This window comes from Zosterops lateralis (genome assembly GCF_965231275.1).
Source record: "Zosterops lateralis genome assembly, chromosome: 1".
In the NCBI taxonomy this organism is placed as follows: Eukaryota; Metazoa; Chordata; class Aves; order Passeriformes; family Zosteropidae; genus Zosterops; species Zosterops lateralis.
This window is the reverse complement of record NC_139762.1, coordinates 39705205-39728750: the sequence shown is the minus strand read 5'-3', so window position 1 is coordinate 39728750 and position 23546 is coordinate 39705205. Positions and strand designations below refer to the sequence as shown.

The following is a 23546-nucleotide window of genomic DNA, read 5'->3' as shown; positions in this document are numbered from 1 at the left end:
GAGACCCAGAAAGCTACCTCTAAGGCAAGTTAACTGAACAAGGATGATGGAGCACCTTCTTCCCACATTAACAAAACATAAATGTAACTAATTAACACAATTGCTCTGACTTCTTTTAATCTCTCTTTTCTGGTGCCAGGTCCTGCTACACATGTAAAAAACCCCAGAGAGAGCTGCTTTCCTAGATCGAAAAGCAGCAGAATCTTAAGCCTTGTGGATCTGCTTTGTAATTTGCTACTGGCATGAACAACAACAACAAAAAAAGTCCCATTTGTTTGGTTGGTTTTTGTGGTGTTTTTTTAAGAAAAAAAAAAAAAAAAAAAAAAAAAAAAAAAAAAAAAAAACCAAACAAAAACAACAAACAACAGGTTGTCTAATGCACCTTCTCTGCACATCATACACACTCACATGCACTCGCACCAATGGAGAGCTCCAGAAGAACAGGCATGGGAACCACAAAGCCCAAACGGTGAAAAGACGTGGAGAATCTCACATTTCTGTTTTCAATTCTCATTTAGCAATGAAGCAGCGAAAAGATGTATTGCAAGAAATAAACAGTCACAGAACACACATACACCCAAATGCAACCATGGATAATTTTTTCCCATTTTTTTCTTTATCTGATAGACATTGCTATTCATCTGATAGTTTCTTTCTGGCTGTGCTGAAGTTTTTGAAGAGCATCTGGTGCTTCTTTAACCTTTATCAGAACACAAGAACCTCAGTGGCAATGGACAATCCATCTCATTAGTGCCACAACCAACCATCTCTGCTTGAGATTCTCTACAAAACCCTTTTGGAAGTTGAATCTGACTCTGCCTCTTTAGTGCCACTCTTGGTGGTTGTTTTTGTTTTTATTAAATTAACAAACACAGCATATTAATGCAAATTCGATGTTTTCTAAAAAATGCTCAGATAATTAGTTCAGCAATATGCAAAGTGCATCTATTTGGTTCTTTCCATAGATCACCTTCTGTTTTAAGTTTAAATTCCTTCACAGTTTAAAATATTGTGAAGAAATTATATGTATACTTTATGTATAGAACTATTTATATACATACACATATATACACACAACTCTGTACTTTATATAGCCATAAACACTCACTACTTAACTATTTATATTATATACACATGGCATGAACACACGCTCAGTGAAGAGTTGGTGCAGGCTGAAACCATTCCATTGGGTTTAATGGAATAACAACAGTGAAATCATGATTGAGTTATCAAGAGACACAGACATACATCTATTAGATAAGTGAAAGACCAATTAAATCAGCTCTTCCATTTTCCTATTAGCACAGGATTGTTCCCACCCCATTCCATGCTCCATAAGCACATACACAGCTATTTTGCATTCAGTTTACGTGAGAGGGCAGTGGTGGTTCTTTTCCTAAATGAAAGAAGAGTCCACGTTTACTCGGGCTCATAGCAGCCTCTTCTGCAGGAGCGCGGCACAGCTGGGCCTGGATGCCTTGGAGGATCCCGAAGGCTGTGCCTTTGCCAGCTGAAAGCACCTGCCAAAGCTTTATTGCATGGTTATGGGACAGCTATCAACTGTTCACAGTCTGTGAACTCTCTCTCCGACAAGTGGTACAACTGTATAAATACATATTTTAGCACAAAACAGTTTAACACGAGGCAAGTCCAAGTACAAACGAGACCTAAAGGCCTATGGGTGAACTTTAAAGGCCAGCAGTTCTTCAGAGTGCATGTTGTTTAAGGAACGCAAGTCGGGTAATTTCAAAAGAAGTTTTGTGAAAATAGAGGCTTCGTTTGGGTGATTTTTCATAATTAAGGTCCTTAATGCACGGATTAGTGTTTCCTGAAGTGCCTCCACAGAATTGACATTTTCTATTCCAGAGCGATCTAAACAAAAGGGGAGGGTGAGAGGGAGAGAGAGAAATTAAAAAACAGGAGGGTAGGGGGGAAAAAAAATTTGACTGAACAGATGTAGCCTGCAACATAAAACCAGGGCAAGAATCCCTTACTAAATTAACAAGCACAAGAGAAATCAGATACTTATGCCAGAAGTTTTAAATCACACACCAAAAGTCTTTCAAAGGTTATTTAGCATTAACTTTTCAAAGTACTAAGCTTATGCCAAACTGGCAGCATTCAATCACTATTTTTATGATCCCTAATCCACGTTTCCAGAGAAGGACAGATTGAAGCAAATGTTTAAATATGTTGCTGAATCACAACTTTCAACTCATGGAGAAGACAGAGCACATGAAAGTAAAAATTTCATACATTTCTTAAGGCTAGAGATAGAACCCTAAACTTAAACTGAAGGTTTGAGGAGGAAATCCCACTCAGGACAAGCCATGATTGTTATCTGCACAATGGGATTCTCAGGGGCCAAGAGAGTACAAGCACTCATATGACTGGGCACTATTTCTGAGTGTGTTCTGAAGCACTTACAAAATGAAACATGATGCACCCAAAAATTCCCAGCTGAGGAAAAAAAGAATGTCAACATCAAGACAAATATTATGTTCACACATCCTGCACTCCCACCATGCCTGGAGCATTTCTTTCAAGAGAGTTGCATTTAGGAACACACCTGGTATCATTAGGTGGAACCTAAGCAAGCAGCTTGAAAGGATGAATTTTTAAGTAAAACATCTCACCTCATAACCATGCACAGCAGCTGTTTTTTTTTCCAAGCTGTAGCTTCTTTTCTTAAACACTATGTAAATTCAGCAGGGCACATAACAGTCAAGTGACTGGCACAAACAGAAATGTGCTTTGATGTGTACATGCACTTAAGCACTTTGCAGAACTGGGACATGGAATGACAACAGCTTTCTGGAGTAACACTGAGTCAGATTGTACAGTCAGAGTGGGAATCCCTTCCTTATGCTGTCACTGTCAATCCAATCAGATTGCTCAGGTGAACAGTCTAGGAAGTCCTCCTGGACTACTCAGTGCAGTTCCCTACTGCTACAGGAAAAATTATTACATAATCCACTTAAAGATGCATCTTGAAGCAGTTACATGTATTTTTCTCCTTTAGGAAGATTGTTCCAGAATCTTCTACAATTAGGAGCTCTGATTACTATTAAACAGCTTTTATTAGTACACATTCCACTCTTCTGTGAAAACTATGCATTAGGTTTGACAGTTGCTGTCAAAGAGAACGTGAGTGAGGAGATATCTCTCTGCCTTTATTTATTAAATGATCTCTCCTGCTCACCCCCTGCTCTGCAAAAGCTTTGCTCTGTTCTGAGCAGGTACAATGACATTTGCACAGAACATGCCCAACAGAGTTTCACAAGAGCTCTGTACAGTGAGGATAGTACTGCCTTGCCTCTGAAGGTGAAAGAATGCAGCCCAGCCTTTCCTGGCTGTCTCGGGTGAGGAGTTACTGTAGCCTCCTCACCTCAATTAGTCCAAGTCTTTCTTCTCCCTCTCAGTCTACTTCCACTGGCCAGCAGAAGATTTTGTTAGCATTATGCCAGTAAGGGATAATAACTGAAGGTGTGTACTTCATATTCTTCTACCACAAAGCAAGACCCTTAGTTAAGGGATTATCTGGTTTCTAGATCTGCACAAACCACATTCTTTCAGCTTTGCTTCCGCCTCACTTTTTCCTCTTTCAGTGGCCATGATCCACCTTGCTACCTCTCCTCTATCTTCAACACATCCAGCTAACTGAAGCCAGAGGTGAAGCATTCTTTTCATTCTGGAACGCTACCAAGATAATTCCTCAGCACCACCCAAGTGTGATCCTGCTTTTTCTTTCTTTGTTGTATGAATGGGAAGGAGAGGATGTACAGAGTTACACACAGTCCTTGCTACCTAGCTCTGTTTGTTCTGCACAAGAACAAACAGAGGTAGGTTATTCATCCAGTGTTAAGTGGAGATGTTTCTGACAAGCTTTCTCCCAACTAGCAGTATTTAGAGACCTAATTTCTTTTTCTGTTGGTGGGTTTTGGCTTTTTCTTAATTTTAATCAACTAAAAGTCTTTAAAAATATCTTTAATTAATGAGGCATGGTACTTTTAATTGTGGATCACTTTATCAGCATTCAACAGTCACACTCCTTTCTGCTTTTGGAACTGATGTAGATCTTGACTATTGTCTTCCTTTTAGTCTCCTTTTGAATAACTTTCATTCTGAGATGAAGTCATAATGGCGTTTTTCTTCCACCTTCAGTTCTTCATAAATTTATGGCATTTTTTCCTTTGCCTGCATCTCTATGTCATTCTCTCTGATCCTGTTCTTCAACTCTTTATCTCTAATGAAGCACCACCTCCTCTTAGAGGAAATTACTTTTTCAGTTACACTACTCTTTCAAGATCTGTTTAATCAACACGTGCCCACAATCCTTCGGCTCTACGGGCACCTTCTCCCTCCTGGCAATCCCTCACACTGTGAGGATCTTCCCCAGAACTCTGCTGCGGCCACTGCTGTTCTTCAGTACCTGCCTGAGCATGAACCATGCTCATTTACTCATTTGTGCAATATAACACAGTAGCATTTTAATCCAGCCTCATACAATGGAGTAAAGTTGCTCCTAAAATTTTTGAACTCACAGTAATCATGAGGGTTAGCCTTGTGTCTGGAATACAGCCCCAATATTAACTAATAAAGCTGTACTTTATAACATCCAATAAAATTTTGTGAAGATGTCCAGAAAGGCTGTAATCACACTGCAGATCAGATCATGAAGTAGCTAAGATAGGCAGCAATAATATCCAAAATATGATCTGAAAAATCCTCAGCAACTGCAAGAAGCCTGAATACCAATCACCTTCTCTTTCTGTCCTGTTGCATGGCTGACACTGCATGCTGTACATGTTACATGCCATCCCTAAGCTAATCTCTGCTGGGAGCTGGCAATCAGTGCTTTAAAGGCTGGGGAGATGGCACTGTGCTGGAAGCACATTTAACAGAACAGATACAGCCACTTAGACTGAAAACAGGTGGCACAGAGGAGATATTCTAGGACCTAGGAGCTGAGCAAGCAAGAAGAATGGCTCTAAGCCTAGTTAGAGTGCAGAAGAAGGGAAGAGACCTGGTTGTCAGTTCTTATTTTAAAGGCTGCCTCCAGTTCTTGTCAAGAATTTCCCGAGTCTGGAAAGGCAACTAAGACCTCAGGTTTCTCTCTGCTACCCGAACATTTTCATTAACAGATTCCACACTTCCTTCAGATTACAGTGCCATGCTTCCTTCACATTGCTATTTGTTCTGGCTCTGGAAGCTTGCTAACTCTGTGCCTCCCTCTGCTCACAATCACAGCTTAGAAACTGAAGAGGCGACAGCTGCCCCATCCTGTGCTGTGACACTGCAGTTCAGCCATGCACAAAGCTATCAGACTGAACTGTCCTACCTTATTACAGAGGCCTCATGCGCCTACAGCATCATGCCTGGGTGCCCCTCCTAGGTAACACATGGGTCTGAATTGCTCATGTGAAAGGGGTGCACTTGTTCAAGGAGTTCAGTGCTCCCCAGTTGGTATCTCGTGGTCTCAGTGGGAGCTGCGAACATTCCTGCTACCTACCTCTAGAGAGCTTCTTACCCAGCAAGCAGGGATTCTGCATCTTGCATTCCAGGTATTATATGCAGAGCTAATGTGCCTAATTTGAGGCTTGAGATAATACTACAGAAGTAGGTGCTTAATCCTTCTTTGAATCTGGGCCAGGGTGTTCTGTCTATCCAGAGACTGAAACAAGATAGGAGGCTGGTGAAGATGCCAGTGGATTGGCAGGCCTTTGGTGGTAAGAAGTCACGATGCAGATGATAGGGCTTTCTTGCTGACATGGGTAGAGATCAAACTGTTGGATTTAGACTTAAGTAAACTACGCAATAGACTTAAATGACAATACTTGGAAGCAAAAATACCACCTTATCCAAAGACTTACGCTGTGCAAGTCAGGAGTAATTTCAGTGAGGCTGTCCTGTGAAACGTACAGGAGTCAGACAAATAGCATCTAAATGGCCATGGGGCAGCTATTTGCTTTTGCATTACATAGAAAGCAGTAGGAAAACATAAGCCCATTGTCGCCTTTTCTGTAAAAGGCAATATTAGAAAGACTAGGTATGTTAAAAAGTACATTACAGGCTGCTAGTACCTTAAAACCTACTCAACTGCACTTCGACATGAAATAACAAGGTATACATTCTACAGAAAACTTTCAATAGAGAATCACATTCAATGTTTGGCAAAGGTGCTAAGGTTAACTTTCTCTCCTTACCAGCAGATACCAGGACAACCGCTGTGAACAAACTCATTTCCTCATCGCTAAGTTGCAGAGCATTTAGTTTCTCACTAAATTCAAACATTGAGTTGAGCAGGTCACCAGCTCCCATTGAATGCAAGTCATCCACACTGTACTTCTTGCCACTCAGGAAGGTGACAGTACGCTCCTTTGCATCAAACAAAGATGCAAATCGTACCATTAAAACCTGGTGAAAGAAAAAGGAAGGAAAAAAGAACAACAAAACCAGATAAATGTAGGTGCATTTCTAGAAAAGCCAAAGAAAAAGAAATTAACTTTTTAACATATTCGAAGTGTCTCATTAACCATTCTAGAAGCATTCTATACAGAAACTGTCAGCATGCTATTGAGCTGCAAAACACAGTGTAAGCTCTGGCCCTGTAATGTGAGAGAAACAAACAAGTGACAAAATTAAGAAGCAGATGCAGGGGAGGGGTTACAGCATATGAAAGGCAGGAAAATTAAAATTTAAGCCTCAGACAGCCTGAGCCACGCAGACCAAGTCATTCATAAATATGCCAGTAAGACAACTTGCTTAAGCCACACAACAGCCAAATGCATACAGAGCATTAAAAGAAATGTTTTCTTGGCCACACTCATGAGGAGCAAAATGAAGGTACTGAACCAGATTCTCACTTGGCATAAAGTGGAGCAGCTCTACAGAAACAATGCTGATTTACACCACCTGATCGGGCCCCCTAGGCATTCTTTGGAAAAGTACCATGCCACATCACTGTACCCACAAGAATGTTAATGAGCTCTGCTAGAAAGGAGCCACATGTAGAGCTTTTAAAAGGCTGGGGAAGCACAGCTTGAGATGGCACCTGGTCTGCAGCAGCTGGGAATATCCCTTTGGTACAAGCACCTGGGCTGGAGCAGTTGAGGTGTGCTAAACTTACCCCTTTGGGCTGAAATTTCTCTTGTGGTTTCTCAGTTGTACTGTGAAATGTTTCTTTCTGGAATGGCTTGTAAAGTTTTATTTGCTCATGTTCAACAACCTTATTTACAGTTTCAAGGTTTAAGTTGCACAGAACAGCCTTCTGATTTGAAGAAAATGAACTAATTGGCATTGGTTAAAACTTCAGACTCACTGTAATCTCTTGGTGTGACAGTTGTCTCTTCTCATTTACCCTATTAACTGCATTAATTCAAATGTTTACTACAGGTGAGACGAGAACCGGGTTTTCAAAGACTAGTGCCTTTGACAAGCTTAAAGAAAGGAGTGTTCAAAACAAATGAAAATGTTTGAGAATTCAAACACTGTTCATGCACATTACATGACCTGCTCCTAAATTTTACGAGCCAAACAACATGCAGCAACCTTGACAGACACAAGAGCACTATGTACTATTCACTTCTGTCAGCTAAGCTATCTGTCCTTTGATGACATTAACTACAGAGTGCAGAACCCCAGATGCAGAAGCCATCAGAATACAACAAAAACAGGCAAAGGGCAGGCAGACAAAGCTGAACTTGTGCATTAGCACAGACCCACCAGGTATCCAGCAACCTTTCAGTTCAAAACGGTATTCTCCCTATAGAATTGGGCTTTAGAAACATCTTTAAATAACGAGCAACCAGGATTAGTGCTGCTATTCAAAACTGAAGCCCATAAAGTTGTGCAGACTTATTCTAAGGCAAAGATCTCACCTATTTCAATGCTACCATTCTAAACAAGGAAGAACAGTCTGGACTATGGCATAGCACAGGATCAATCACATTTCACTTCAAACCAGGCTCATATTTGTGCATGCTGAGGATACACCTGACCAATCCTATCACCTGACCATAGCAACACAGGCACATAAAAACCTCCATCCTTGGAGGTTACTTGATCACTTCCCTACCAGCTGTAGTCAAATCCGAGACACTACTCAAAGGGATCCAAAGGCCTTGTTAACTCTACCATCAACTACATCTGGAGGGGAGGTGGAGGACGGCCCACTCAAAACCAGTCAAATTCTTTATTTTAGGCTCACTGCTGTTTCTGAGCTGGCTCTTATAAGGAGCCACGCAAATGCCACCACGGTACACTGAGCTCCCCAGTAGTCCCAATTTGAAGAGACCTTTTTAGCTTACGTGTGTGTGAATATATATAGCAGTGCAGCTTCTGCACCAACATTGTCTCCATGTGTGCTCTTACCCTGAAGGGAACAGGCACTCCTCGAACATGAACTGCTAACAAGCACAGTGCCAAGCCAGCCACACCAGACTTGGAGGCAGCACTTCCACTTCGGCTCTTCTATTAACATGCAGACATCGAAATATCCTGGTTCAGTTACCCAGAAGACAGAAATGACCTTGGATGCACCAGGCTTTCAAGATGCTTTTGCCTCTATCACAATGGTTTCAGTAATCCTGTTGTGGATTTTTTTCCACTGTTCTGCAGCCCTACTTTCTTTTTTTTTCCTGTTGCTAAGATGCCACATAGGCCTTTAACTAGAAGTTGTAGCTCACTAACAGGAATCATTAATGTTTCTTATAAATAAGTGAGTAGTGACAAGCATGCAGCCATACATTATTATTAATTCCCCTGGATATAGAAACCTTCTTATCAGCAGTGCTTGTAACTGGCAAAAAAGCCTATGACTGAGACCTGAGAAAAGCTTCAGGTGAAGCAAGGCCAAGACAAAACATTTTACTTCCAAAACATGAACATTTTGCTTTGCATTATAGGGACAGTTCAAGCCAAAATTTTCACCCTCCTCCTCCTTTGCAGAGAAAGAAACCAACATTTTTGTGTAAGGTGAAAGTAGTAAAGAAGTAAAAATACAGCCCACGGGAGTTGTAGATGAGTATTAAAAGGTCAAGAATAAGTACAACAGAAAAAAATACATGACAGCAAAATGAAGGAAACAAAAAAAACTAATAAGGCTCCAGGCAACAAGTCTTCCTGTATAACTTATACCTTCCAACCCAACAATTATCCATTTTAGAACTGGGCTGTATAAATGCAGACAGAAGACTCAACACATCACAGGAGAAATTTCTTCATTTCAGGCAAATATAAAATCCAGCATCTCTCTTTGATAGAACAAATCATGTAAACAAAAGCAAAGGCATTGCCAATGCTACACTCCCCAGAAAAGCACAGTAACGTCAAATACTTGGGACTTCGGCTTCTCTGACCCTCCCTATTCAAATTTCACATATGAATATTTATGAAATGTGTCCTCTCTATTCAAATTTCACATTTGAATATTTATGAAATGTGTATGGTCTCCAATAGACACAAGGGTCTGGAAGGGCAACTCAAACATGATGTAAAGGTCATCTAGTGAAGGTCACTAATTATAAAACAGCACCAAGCTCTGTGGTATCATTTCCAAATTAATACCACTAATTCACACGTACGTCATGACCACAAGTGGATGCAATTAACCACGAGGACCTAGTGGGATTAGTCTAGAGTAAGTCAGGCTGCAGCTGGCACACAGTATCTACAGAGCTGCAGCAGTACAGGTAGTTACTACTGTTACTGCATTTGACAGGGACACTTCAGACGCTCCCAAGCTGCCACCAAAGCGGTGACTGGTCAGGATTGGATACTCTGGCTTTTGCAGGAAGCAGAGTGGCACAAGGACATGCAGAGCAGTGAACACATTCCTCGACAAAACTTGTAAGTCAGTAGACAGCTTTCTAACCTATCCACCCTTCCAGATGCAGTACAGTTCCCCAGAATAAGCAAAGGTAGCTAAAAACCCCTAATTATGCATTTGTTAATGCCCAGGGAAGAGTAGAAGGGCTGAGCAGTTTTGATCTCACTGGAAGAAGAACAGGTCACCAAGATCTGACCAAACAAATCCCTTGGACACCATCACCTCAGAGAACGCTCAGAGCATCCATGAACAAGCTGGTTTCACCTGATGTAATCCAGTTCTATTTGGTTCCATTCTTACAGGGTCAGACTGATGCACAGCTTGTCAGGTTTGCAATATACACACGGTGGTCTTACCTCAAATGTTCCAGCCTTCAGAAGATTGACCTGGTCATGCTGGGAGAGATCTCGGAAACCTGGGATGCGCTTGGCAAACTCCACCACTTCCTTCACTGCAGGAGTAAAACTCAGGGAAAATTCTTCCCAGATTTCATGGCCAGACTTGTTTGGGTCCACATGGGGAGTCTTACTCATTGGACAGACCTGATGTTTGCAAAACACAAACATAAAACAACTTTAAAAAGTATCATTCCAAATACTGACAAATACTGGAAAGAAACATGTTTACTATTTAAAAAAAACTTTGTAATAATGACAGAGAGAAAAAAAAATATCAGCATTCCTCAATCAATTCCCAAAGAAACTGGATTTATTGCTTTAAAACGAACAAGAAAAAAATCCATGGGATTGTTAGCAAACCATTCATGAATTTGTTAACTTTGGAACCTACAACATTGTGTACTGCAAAAGACCTGACAGAACCAAGGTTATGCTCTTCTTCCCTGATCTCAACTGATCTGGTCTGACATCTGAATTTCTCTTTACTTGTATTATCCCTGTAATTTCACAGTAAATTGCAATTTCACAATCAATCAGTTGCAATCTCACAGTCACTGTGACATTCATTCTATCTTTCTTGTTTTGCAGGCAACTGAAGTGCTTCAGTCAAGGCGACAAAGATGTCAACACCAGAGCAAGAAAGCAAGCCTTGGTTTCCTGAGTCACAGGTTTACACCCTCATTACAAGGATAACCCTCTTGTGCAAGTTTGCTTTTACTTGTATCACTGAAGGAGGAACACCAAGGAACTGGAATTCCAGTATTTCTCGGTCACAAGATGACAAAATGTTCTTTCTTTTTTATACAAACAGAGAGCAATTTTTTTGTAGGAAAGTCTGAATCCATTACATTGAGATCAGATGTATCAGTCAGGGCTGACTGCCAATAAATTCCCTCTGCAAGGCCCAACCAGAAGCTCTGCGATATTTTCAGTTCTAGCTTCTAAAATTTACATCTTTTAATGAAGCCTAAACCTTTTAAGATTCATTTCACCTGTCATCATCAAGGACAAAAATTCCTTTTAAGTATTCCTCACAAGTTTACTAAATGGTGTATGTAATCTTACACAATGTTAGCAAAACAAAGAGAAAACAGTGAAATAGATTAGCAGTTCCTCAGAGCTGTGGTGTTTTTGCAGGGCATCTTGAATATGGTAATTGCCGAGGAATTCTTTGCGTGGGAGGTCCTAAGATTACAAGACTATAATATTTTGGCAAAAGGAAAGGTCTAGGCACACAACCAGAAGGACAGCAGATGCCAATCACTACTGTGCCTGTGATACTGCAATGGTTCACATGGGTACAGTTATAAATACAGCATTCTCTGAAAAGAAGGAATCTCTGGTTCAGTACCCTGCTCTGCAATGGACAAAAAAGTCACTTTAACTTTTCATTCTATGACAGAATACTCTTACCCACAGCATTCAGTCTCAAGGGGAAACTACCACTTCCACACACAGTGCATTGTGTCTGTGGTCTCTTCATAGACCTCTACCCAAGAATCAGAGTATCTCAAATTAGAAGAGATCCATATGGATTGAGTCCAATTCTGTGCTCCTTGCAGAACCACCTAAAACTAAACCATATGCCTAAGAGTGCCATCCAGGCACTCCCTGAACTCTGACAGGCTTTCTATGGAGGCAGTTGACAGCCTGTACAGTCATCAGTTCTCTTCAGAGGAACCTCTTCAGGAATGACCTGTTCTGCTTTTCTGGTTACAGGAGTATTGAGCAAAAACAACCAAACCCCTCAACATCTGTCTCCATACTAGTTCAGAGCCTAATTACTTGCCTTTATTGCTGCTGACTCGTTTTGGTCAGATCCTGAACTCACTGAGTTCTTGGGAAAAACCCTCATCCACATCAGGGATGTGGGGCAGGGAGGGAGAGCTGCAGTGCTCTGTTGGATTTGGTTTTGTCTCCTCCTCACTGACTAGCTATTGCCTGCAGCTGCCATGCACAGGTCAAACTGACTGGATGAGCCTCTGCAAGGCAGCACCACTCCCTGCCAGCCCATACTGACAGGTTTAACCTCTGCTTCTCAGGAGCGCAAAGAAGGCCGTTGTAGTGACACCACATACTTTCCCTGCAAGGAAGAAAGGCTGGGAATTATTATTTGCCATGTTGTAGTGCCTGGAGTCTGCAATTAAAGTCAGACCCTGCTAGGGATGGCATGGTCTATATATGCAGTAGACAAAGAAGGGTTAAAAAAAACCTAACAACAACAAAAAAAGCCCCCATGGAAATGCAGTATCAAAATAAACACCTTCACTGTGGATACCTTTGGGGGTCTTCAAGAATCTGTGAAGGATCTTCACAAAGTAGGAGGAAAAAAAAAACCACCGGCAGCTCAAGTACTTCAGAAAGGTCAGGGGCTTGTGCTTCACACCAGGAGTGCAGGATGAGAACGAGGATGTTATGTTCTCTCATCCCAGGCGGCTCCAGTGATAAAGAGAAGGACAATCTATTTTAAGGGGCTTACAGAACTGGTTGCCTGAATGGCAGAGAAACAGCAGGTGCAAGGCAAATGAGAGGGACCTGTTAAGTAAAGGCAAAAAAAACCTAACCAAACCAAACCAACAACCATATGCAAAAAACCAGGAAGCATCCTTGTTAGGAATTCAGTGAGAAAATGCTCTTGCAAAGTCATCTAAGGTACCCAAAAGTGTGTCCAGAGCCTCACTTCAGTGAGTACTACAGGAAAGACCCTGAACTTCTCTCTAATGGTTTAGCTGTGCATCTTCCTCCTGAAGATGTCCTACATGGAAAAGGATGTGTGGTCTGTGGGCCACATTAAAACAAAATTAATCAAAAAATCCCCATCACCAAAAAAGGCAGCCTACCCTGCAACAGAGATTTTAGAACCCATAGTAAGGCCTGTAGACTGGCTTAAAATCCTAGCCCTGGAGTTTTACCCCAGAAATTTGCTCTGAATACCCTTAAGAAAATACAGTACATCTGACTGTGAAGATTATTTGAAAGTAAAGTCTGCAAAAGGAGTGAATGAAAAGGGGAATTTATCATCTCATATTTTCATTTTGAAGTCAAGTAACATAAAAAACCCATGACTTTTTTCAACCAATACTCTTTGATGTTATTTTACTTTCAGCTAGCTAAAAGACCAAGCCAAGAAACCCCATCACTTGTATGATTTCAAATCCTTCACACCTTGAGCCATTTTTGTCCTTCACCACAATTTGCACTATCAAACTCGTGTCACCCTCTAAAGTTTCAGCAGTTGTGCCAACTGCATGCAGCTTCACTGACTACTGAGGCACAGCTGGATCACACCCACCAGCAACTAAGTCAAATCAAACAATTGATATCAATATACCAGATGCATTCTTCCTCCAGTGCTGCAAGGGTAAGTAGTGTTCTTGTTTGGAGAAAAGCCATCTTCTGGGATCCTCTCACACATTCTCTGAGTGTACCCATTGGTGAAGTTCATGCAGTGGCTGTTTGTGAAGCACACGGCGTGCCCGCTTGGATAATGCATTGTGCTTCTCCCTTTGTACTGTCCACCAAGGTGCTGCTCCCTCTCAGGGTACTGAGGGCCACCGAGGCCACCAACACAGTGCTCGCTGTTCAAGATGTACTGCTCGGTGTTCTTAGACACTCTCTCCCCACCCTGGGGCTGCATCATCTCTGCTGGGTTTTGGGACTGCTCCTGGTTGTACATGAAAGTGTCTTTGTGGGCCCTAGTGACCATACCAATCACTTCCTCCTTAGCCATGTCAGCACTAGGAGGAGGAGAAGGGCTTTTGATGGTTTCTCGCTCTTGTTTGGGCTTGGAGGAAAGATCTTCTTGAGGTGCTTGGTCTTGATGTTCTGTTAATGCTTCATTGGGCAAGTGACCATTGAACTGATTGTTCATCATGGTTTTCATGGCACTCTGCATTTCAATCAACATCCTCTGCTTTTCACGTTTGGGAATACGGCCAAATCGAACAGCTACCAAGGTGGAGAAGTGGATAGTGGTGGAAAGGGGAAAAAAAAGAAAAAGAAAGTCAGTCTTGAAAGTGTCAGCATGCCCACACAAAATATACACCCCAACCAAAACACCTGCCTTTTAAGGCAAGATCTTAACTGCTCTCACCAATATTACAGCAGGGGTATTATCACTGAAGCCAAAGAGCTTCTGGGGCATAGGACTGGCATGAATACAAACGTATGCTGTTGTTTGCACACAGGGAGAAGGCATCTCTAAGGCACAGTCTGTAATGCCTTTTCCCCTTTTGCCTCAGACATGGCTATGCAGTATACACACAGTTGTGTTAACTGAAGAAGTGTCAGGCTTTAAGATCGGATCTATTAAATCAGCACAACTTCATGAGCTGACAATTAGCTGAATGTAAACACAGTTCATATCATCTTTGCATAAAACTCCTACAAGACAGGTCCTCACAGACCAATTATGCAACTCACCAAAACAAAAGAACCAATGCTGAATGAAGCTTACCTTGGCAAACTTTCGTGATACACTTTGCCTTGACAAGGACATTTTCTGCTGGCAAGGGGATGGGCATCATTGTGGCTGCAGCACTTTTGACCCTGTCCTAGGGAATCTACAACTGCCTCTGCCACCCTTTCCAACCACAGCCGCACAAGGGCTCATAACCAGTTTCGACTGATGTAATTATGCTCGTGCAGTAGTCCATCATTAATGTAACTAAGCCTCTTTCATTAGAGCAGGTGCAACCTTGTGCGCAAACAAGCGCCTAGGGGATGAAATAACTCCTATGCACGACAAGAACTCGGAACAATTATTTAAAATAAGTTCCAACACTCCACCCACTAAATTATTAACAGCCTGAGATTCCTAGTTCTTGTGAAATAAACACCCAGAGAAAATTAAAAAGTGAAACAGAAGGAAGAGTTCTGGTTGCGGCAGTAAGCTGTAGCAGACAAATGATCTACACTTTCAGCATTATTTATTAAAATGCCATAAGGAGAAGACAGCCAGCAAGGTGATCAGAGACACAGACCAACATCACCATTTCCTCCTTGCCCTTCCTCTCCCTCTAAGAAAATAAAGCAAAAAAAAAAAGGAGCAGAACATGCTCATCCTATGCACCCAAAGCTAACTCTTTAAGCTCTGCTGTGACTACTCTAAAGCTATCAGGTTGGGCACAATTCTCTTTCATTGAAAAAGCAATAGTAAAAAAAGAAAACAGAAAAAACAAAGGGGAAAAAAAAAAAAGAAAAACATGAGTCTTGTTCAGATTCAGGCAGGATACTGCTGTAAGTCTTAACATTAAACCAAAATTGAGACACTTGTTACAACCATCCCCCTAGAAGGCCACTGCAGCACAGCCCACTGCATCAGCTCCACAGGTGGGAGGACAGCTCTGTGGCTGCCTGCAGGATCACCTTACCAGCCCAGGACACTCATGGAGCAAGAAGGCAAGCTGAACTAAATGCTCTCAGACAGGGAACCTCTCCTCGACAACAGGGCTTAGCTGCATTATCTGCTATTAAGACCCTCAGCAATTGGTTTTGAGGTGGGCAGCAGATTCTCCCTCAGAGGATCCCTGCTCAGTAGAGGAACGTACCATCTCTTGACATCCCAACAGACAGGCATTTTTTGAAACGACACTGCTGGCATCTGTTCCTATTCATTCTCATTATAGAGCAGTTGTTATTCTTCAAGCACTTCTTATACTGGATGTTTTGCTGAATGCTTCTTCTGAAAAAACCCTGTAAACAAGCAAAAAAAACCCCACAACTATCATTACAGCACATGTCAAATCCTTCCAACAAGATTCATCTCTCTGTGAGCACGGTAAACCTCACTGCATCACATCAGCTGCTTCAGAGCCATCAGCCCCAAAAGATTTTAAAAAACTTGGTACTCCTCATGACTTACTTCTCCTTTGTGTGTGATATGTATGTAATGTGAACTAGTTATGATTTCTAATTACAGAAGATGCTAAGTTGTTCCCTGCATAGTCAGCACTTAAGAGCAAAGCATCTCCAATATTACCTCTATCACTGTACTAACAGTTCCAAACACCTATGACATCAAGTGCAAAGCTGGGAGTCAAAATAATGTATTTTGACTTCCATCTCTGCAGTTTGGCAACAAAACCATCTTGCTGCACCACATGACCTTCAAAGGTGGTTTTTTCACACAACCCTTTACGCTGATAAGCTCCTTCACAGAACATAACATTTGCAATGTTACAGATTAGGACAATGCATATATAGTTCTGGCTTTCCCTGTGGTAAAGAATTGCTCTTCCAAAGCTGTTTTGTTCTGTGTCCCAGCCCAGGTGACAACCCACACCCACTATCTCTTAATGCAATTAACATGCACATGTCTTGCGTGACATGGTCCTTACCACCTCTGCTTCCAGTTCTTGTTCTCTGCTGTGCGCTCCAAGTCAGGCAGGATTGGACAAGGGGTGGGAACAGAAAGTACTTCAGAGTTTGGAAAATGCTGTACATGCCTAAGTGGTTTGCCTGTTCCCTACAGCTCCTGGAATTTCTCATATTTAACAGAGAACTACACTGAAATCCTTTTTTGGCAGTATCACCCCTTTTCCCCTATGGGGAGAACTTGAGCATTTCACCAGCAGAAAGGTGAGCAGAAATATAGCTCACCTTGCAGCCCTCACAGGCATGAACACCATAATGAAATCCTGAAGCGACATCTCCACAGACTTTGCAAAGAAGAACCATGCCATTAAATTCTAGAATCAAACAAAAAAGTCAAGGATATAGAAACCAATGACAACTGCAGGAACATGCTTCCAGCTTTTAAAACCTGGACTTAAATCTATATATGTGACATCAGTTCAACACATGAAAAAAAATACAGCAGAAGAACAAACACAAATGTACAAACACCCTGAACAGTTCAGAAGGTACCAGTGCAAGGGTGGGGGAAAAAGAGGACAAACATGAAGCACTGAAATGAACAGGGAGAAAGTACATATTCACTGGGCTTTCAAACAGAGTAGCACTGCACTCAGCAGCAGAAAAAGAAAGTCTGCTTACATTTAAGCACTTTTAAAAGGACCATTCAGTTAACTAGGCCACCAAAGTTCAGGCTCAATCTGTTTTTTCCATCAGGACAAGAAAGCCTATGAAAGGCTACAGTTTCCTCAACAGAGAACAAACACTTTTTCTTAAAACCAGAAATACTAAAGGACACTTTATAATACATTCAACACCAACTAAACACTGTACCTATCTGATAACAATTTAGGACTGGCAGCTCAGCCATAGCTACATATTTAGAGACCACTGATTTGAGCTCATATCCAGAATGACTTGCACTTTGAACTTGAAAATACCTTCTCAATCCCATAAAAATGCTGATGGATTGGGTTTTTTAAATTTTCCCCCCCACCTATTTTATTTCAGCTTGTCAATAAGATTTTTTCAAGTCCTAAGTGCTGGTCTAAGATTGGTTTCACTGAAGCCAGTGGGAATTTTACCAGTGAGTTCAGTAACCACAAAATTACCTTAACCCAACAGAGACAGCTGGAAATACTCCCACAGAAACATATTCTACCAGAAAAGTAACTTATTTGACATTTGGGTTTCATTTGTAAAGAGGAACTAAAACATTTTTTTAAGGTTTTCAGAAAGAAAAAGAAGCAAACCACAACTTTATATTTTTCTTTTCTTTTTAAACACAGTACCGAACTAAAAAAGTTATCTATCTGACCAGTTTACAACAGTTTCATCTCAGGAACCTCTGCCCTGATAACAAAAATCTAGTTACTAGAGAATTTTTAAGTAAAGGTTCTTACTAAGAACTTCAGGTAGGAACACTTAAAAAAACCCAACACAACCCTGTGTGAGGTGGAACTATTACACACTTATTCTAGCTTCATAACAATCCAAAATGATAAAACAATTCTGCCAATAAAAGAACTCAGCCTCCAAAAGACTGAATTCCAGCTGTTTGCTGAATTACTCATTCCAGTACTTCTTTTGAATCCTGCCCTTCCAAAACTGTTCAAATCTACTTCTCTACCATTGATCTTTTCTGATTACCACAAGAAGTGTGAACTAAATAGGTGGAGATAGATTGTTACATGTATTTTAAAAAGCCATACTTTAGTTCTGGTTTAGCATTGGAAAAGTATTTTATTTTTCACGTCCACAGAATTATGACTTGGAATCAAAAAGATAACTGTTCCACCCACAGCTATAAAAGTATTACGCTTGAGTAATTTATTTATTTTGTTCCTTACAACTGCAGGGGAAGGAAGGTGAAGGGGCAGGGACGGAGTATGAAAGAACAGAGAAACTAGACTTCCAAGACAGCTCCATAAATACTCTTGAGGCAATTTCTGATTATACTACCTTTACTTCATCACTTCTTTTTAACCAAGTGTTTGATTTTACTAAGATCAGTTTTCACTAATGAAAATTTGAAGTAAAGCTGGAACCATATTTATGGACTGTTAGAAGTTGGCAGCAACAGGACCCCATTGTATTACCATTTGTATGGCAATACCACATGTATTGCCACACATAACATGCCAAAAGGAAAAAATGGAGGCTTTGCTATGCATCTGCACCACAAGCCAAAGGGGAGACCTGGTTTTAACACATGGGGTTGTTACACACGAGGGGAAAACGGTGTTTTCAGGAACTGGCACCAAACATACTTGTGACTCCATTATGGCCTTTTGTCAAACCAGCAACACTGGACTGGTTTGGTTTAATAGTCTCCTCCAGCCGGTCGCTCTTCGGTGCCCCGTCAGAGCCTTCACTGCTCCGGCCATTGCATCCACCTTCCGAGGAGGAGCTGTTGGGAGGAGATGGAACAGGCGAAGAGGACGACTGGAAACCGCTGTCTGAGCTCTCGCTGTGACATGAGGCTGGGCTAGATGCCGAGCTCGAAGAGCTGATGTAAGCTATCACACCCCCTAAGGCAAGAAAAAAAAGGCAGCACGTAGTGACATAACCAGCAGACATGCACCGCTGCCATGTGAGCCACGCCGTGACCCAGCACCACCAGACCAGCCATTACGTGCTCCTGGGAGCTCTCCTTTCCCTCCCTCTCTCCGTCAAGCTTGTTTGTCTCCATTTGTTTTCTACGGCTGACCTCCCAGTCTGCCCCATCCCCTTCTCCCATCCTATCAGCCTCCTCTGGTCCAGGCCGAGACGAAATGGCATAACCAGAAGACAGAGCAACAAGCCATGGTGCTGGAAGGATGGGGCAGCAGGAACATGCTGGGTATGGAGTGACCCAGAGAGGGTTTTCCTGGCCACCCTCTGAGCAGAGCTCATCTGGAGCCAGAGCAAAAACAGGATCTTCCAGCGCTGTGGAGCCAGAATGCAAACAAGCTAGGTTAGGGACAGAAATAGGGCAGAGAGAAAGACTTCATGCAGGCTACGCGCCAAAGGCACAGAAAGGAAGGGCTGGGAGGCGCTCACGATGCAGAAGGGAAGGGGGCAAGGGAAGGAAATAGCACTGCAGTCTGGTTAGCCTACTGAACGCCATTTGTCCGACTGCAAGCCTTTATAGCGTTTCTAGCAGCAGCTAAACTCCAACTGCCAGGCTGCTATTTGCAAACAGCCTCTGTCCTGCCGCCTCTTGCAATCTGACACACTTGAGAATCAATCAGATGAAACAGCTTTTTGTCCTCAGGCAGACCTGGGAGCAGTTCTGGCTTTTCACAGGCTCCTTCTTCTTGCTCATGAGCAAGAGAAATTGTTTGCACTTCATATGAGTTTGTCTCCAAGACTCAGCATTTCAAAAGTCAATATAAAAACATTTGATATTTCATACAAGAATTTCAAAAGCCATAGCCATGAAACTGTTTAAATAAATTACACTCAGTATGTTCTACATTTTATGCCTCTATTGCTTAGTAGACTGTCTTCACTGATGACTCAGGACACTGCAGAAAGGAACTCCAAACACCAGTAAGAATTCAAAACTTCAAAAGGGCCATGCACTGCCTTCCTTTGGAGGAAAAAAGCACTGGTGTCTGTAGAGTCCTTGATCAACTGAATTGGCACGGCAGGCAGAGACTGTAGCATCTTACATCAGCCATCACCTCCTCACAGATAAAAGCAGTGGTATTATACAACCTTAGAAACACCACTGCTTGCAGGGAACAATTCTGACTTACAAATTTTCAATACTTTTATTAGATATAACTGTCCTCTTAGCACCTCTGTGGCAACAAAACTGGCCCACTTCCTCTTCAACATTTCATTTTTTTTCTACCAAGGAAACCCTTAGCAAAAGGGTTCCCTAAAGAGCACCCAGCCCAGGAGCTCCTGGCAGAGCTGCCTGGGAGCAGAAGTCAGACTAAGGGGCTGTGTGACACGTGCAGGACACACAGACTGCTGCTCACGTTCCCAGACACCAGTGTCCCTGCACCCTGGCACAGAGGTTGTTTCTGCAGATTTTAATGGGTTTTTTTTAAAGAAATCCTCCAAACAGCATAGCACGCATTCCGGATCAGGTTTTCGGAGAAAGGAGGATTGGCAAGGGGGTCACGGGTTCAGCCACGGCCTGAGAAACAAGGCATCATCAGCCACCCGTGCTGGGCTAAGACACCACCTGTCTGACAAAGGTCTGTGCCATCCCCCAGCGCCGCACGCGTCTCTGCCAGGTGCCGGTCAAAGCTCACAGTTCACCTGGTCCAAGGGAGGCACCGGGCTCCTCAGCAGGCGCCATCCTTATCGCAAGGGGCAGACCGGGACACGCAAGCACAGCCCTGCAGGGAACTCCACGTTTCTCCACCGCGCCCCATTATCTTTAAACTCTGCTCATAAAAGAGATGCTCTTTTCCCTGAAGGGTAAGGCCAATGTCACAGAGGAGCACAGTGTGCCTGTGGGGGAGTTTTGCCGCCCTTCTCCCGAGAGCTGGAGGAGCCCCAGACAGCTCTGGCACCCTCGCCAGCTCGGCAGTCGTGCCAGCGTCACGGTTCCTCGTATTTTGTGTTATTTTGGAAGTTAACGCTTCCCTGTGAACCCTGTTTTCGTTTGGTCAGCAGCCAGAAGTTGACTCTCAGAGGAGCACAGGGTGACATCAGAACAAAGAGCACGGACAGGAGCACGGACACGTGCACAGGCCGCCGGCACTCTGCAGACAGGGGTCACCGGGGGGCTCGGGGGAGAAGGAGCCCCAGTCGTGTCAACTGCCGGGGATTTTCGCAGGGAACCCACCCGCCGGAGGGCTGTGAAATGAGCCCTCTGGGCTACGTTACTGCGGCGGCAGCGCCGGCTGAGCGAGCAGGACCCTCTGGGCTGTGCCTGGCGGGATTCACCTCAGGGCTGGGGCGGGGGGCACCGCAACGCGCCGGTATCTCATTAACACAGAGATCGGGGGGGCGATAACGCCGCAGGGGCGCGGGGCGGGCGGCGGGAGGGCCGGGAGATCAAACCGGCCCCGGGACGCTGCGGCAGCGGGGGCTCCCGGCCGGCACCGCCGATCTGCCCCTCTAACAAAGCGGGAAGGCGGCGGGAGGCGCGGTGGCCGTGCCCGCAGCCGCCCTCCCTCCCTCCCGCCTCACCCCACTGCACCGCGCCGGGGCTGCGGCTTTTCCCTGCCGCGGTCACGCGGCGCCGGGGCTGGACGAGCCGGGCCCGCCCCGCGCTGCCCCCGGGCCGCCCCCTCCCCGTTACACAACGCCGCCCCCGCGCACCGGAGGGGCCGCGTGCCGCCGCCGCCGCACACGGCCGCCCCGCGTGTCCCCCCGCGACCCCGCGCACTCCCCCGCACCGCGCCGCCGGCCGCCGGCACCCCCCCCTCCCCAGCGCTCCATCGCTCCAGCGCGGCGGGGGCGGAGCGGCGGGGGCGGGGCCGCCCGGCGCTGCAGCTGCGGCGCGGCCCCACGTGTCCCCGGCGCGCCCCCGCCGCCGCCGCCGCCCCGAATGTAGGTCACCAAAACAGCGGCCGCCCGCCCGCCCGCGCGCCTCACGTGTCCGCGCCGCCCGCCGCCCCGCGCCGCCGCCCCGCCGCTATTATGCAATGCGCGCGTCACCGCCCCGCGCGGCCAATGAGCGGGCGCGCCGCGCGGAACGTAAACACAGCGCGCACATGGCTCGCCCGGCGGGTCCATGTGAGGCGGCGCGGGGCCGTCCCGGACACCGGCGGGGCCGGAGCCCGGCAGCGCCGCCGCCCGCCGCGCTCCCCCCGCCCCGCCGCGCCCCGGCCGACCCCCGCCCGCATCCCCGCGCCCGCCCGGCCCCGCGGCACCGTCCCGCAAGGCTGCCCCGCCGCCCCCCGCGGCGACCGACCCCGCTTACCCGCGCTGACTTCCATGGCGGCCTCCTCCCGCAGGGGCACGGGCGGCGCCGCGCTGGGTCCCGCCGGGGCCGGCTCGGCTCCGGTCGGCGCGGCGCGGCTCCGCTCGGTCGTTGTCTTCCCAGCTCCGCGTCCCCGCCGCAGCCCTACATGCAGCCGGCGGGAGGCAGGCAGAGAGGGAGGGAGAGAGAGAGAGAGGCGGCAGCGCTGTCTCCTGTCAGAGCAGCGGGTGCGCGTCCCCGCCGCGGCGCCCTCCCCTTTACAACAAAAGCGCTCTCGGGGAGCCGCGCAGAGCGAGTGCGGCACCGCCGCCCGCCCCGCCCCGCCTCCGGCCCGCCCCGCCCCGGCGGCCGCCCCGCCCCGCCCCCGGCCGCCCCCCTCACCCAGTGACACACTTTCCGCGCCGGCGGCCGCGCTCACGTGCGGCGGGAGCGTGCGGGGCTCTGCGGCGGCGGGGGCGGCGCCCAGCGGGTCCCCCCGCCCCTGGCCGGGCGGTGCGGAGGGGGAGCCCCGCCGGGGTCACCGCGCTGCCGCAGCCCGCCCGGCGCTGCCCACCCCGGCCGCGGGGCCCCGGGGCACGGAGAGGGGCGGCGGTGCGTGTCAGCTGCTCCGCCGCCGAGCACCGGCAGGAAATGCCACCGCTGTGACTGCCGCAGCTGACGAGCTCTCTGCTATCCCGACAGGAGCATCTGACAGCTCCCGGTTTCAACTGTCAGCGCTCCGTGCCCTCTTAGCCGCATGTTTTCTCAGTGCCGGGAAAAGGGAGTATCCGGGAGAGACCCTTCTCGGCAGCGCACACACACCGCTGCAGCCATAGTCTCTCCCTCTGCAGCTGTAGGGAGAGGCCATCAGTTGATCCCGATCTCCGTCTCTCCTGTTTTCTGCCAGGACGTGATTTTGTCACTCTCAGAGCGCTTCCAGCCTCTAACACGTTATACCATGTAGGGATGTCTCTGGGCACAGACCTCCCGCAACGGGAGAGGGAAGCGCCCCCAGGGGGACCCAAAGCAGGGCTGTCCCCGCCGGGTCCCCACACTCCCCCGCCCAGAAGGAAACCCACGAAGGAAATGCACCACAAAGAAAAAGGGAGCAGAA

General features: G+C 45.7%; 1 protein-coding gene across 2 annotated transcripts; it reads right to left on the bottom strand.

Annotated features, from left to right (window-relative positions):
* Positions 1-333: 333 nt before the first annotated feature.
* NR1D2 (nuclear receptor subfamily 1 group D member 2) lies at positions 334-22531 on the bottom strand. 2 transcript variants are annotated; one of them, XM_083858378.1, is made up of 8 exons: positions 22454-22531; positions 18852-19112; positions 16828-16916; positions 15777-15921; positions 13559-14175; positions 10186-10371; positions 6207-6417; positions 334-1872 (listed from the first exon to the last, which is right to left on the bottom strand). In XM_083858378.1, exons 1-8 carry the CDS (start codon positions 22467-22469, stop codon positions 1676-1678), a joined length of 1722 nt encoding a protein of 573 aa, XP_083714504.1. In that variant the 5' UTR covers positions 22470-22531; the 3' UTR covers positions 334-1675. The 2 variants fall into 2 exon arrangements, with proteins under 2 accessions (XP_083714504.1, XP_083714503.1); XM_083858377.1 differs by lacking the exon at positions 22454-22531 and adding an exon at positions 20839-20893.
* Positions 22532-23546: the final 1015 nt, after the last annotated feature.

What these genes read in the sequence shown, in the direction of transcription:
- NR1D2 (XM_083858377.1), bottom strand. Translation starts at nt 20,878, where the DNA reads ATGGCGCCTGCTGAGGAGCCCGGTGCCTCCCTTGGACCAG. An exon ending in AGGCCATAATGGAGTCACAA is followed by an intron (nt 16,917 to 18,851) that starts GTATGTTTGGTG and finishes GTTTGATTCTAG; the next exon opens with AATTTAATGGCATGGTTCTT. An exon ending in TGAAGGCTGGAACATTTGAG is followed by an intron (nt 6,418 to 10,185) that starts GTAAGACCACCG and finishes TTCTTTCACCAG; the next exon opens with GTTTTAATGGTACGATTTGC.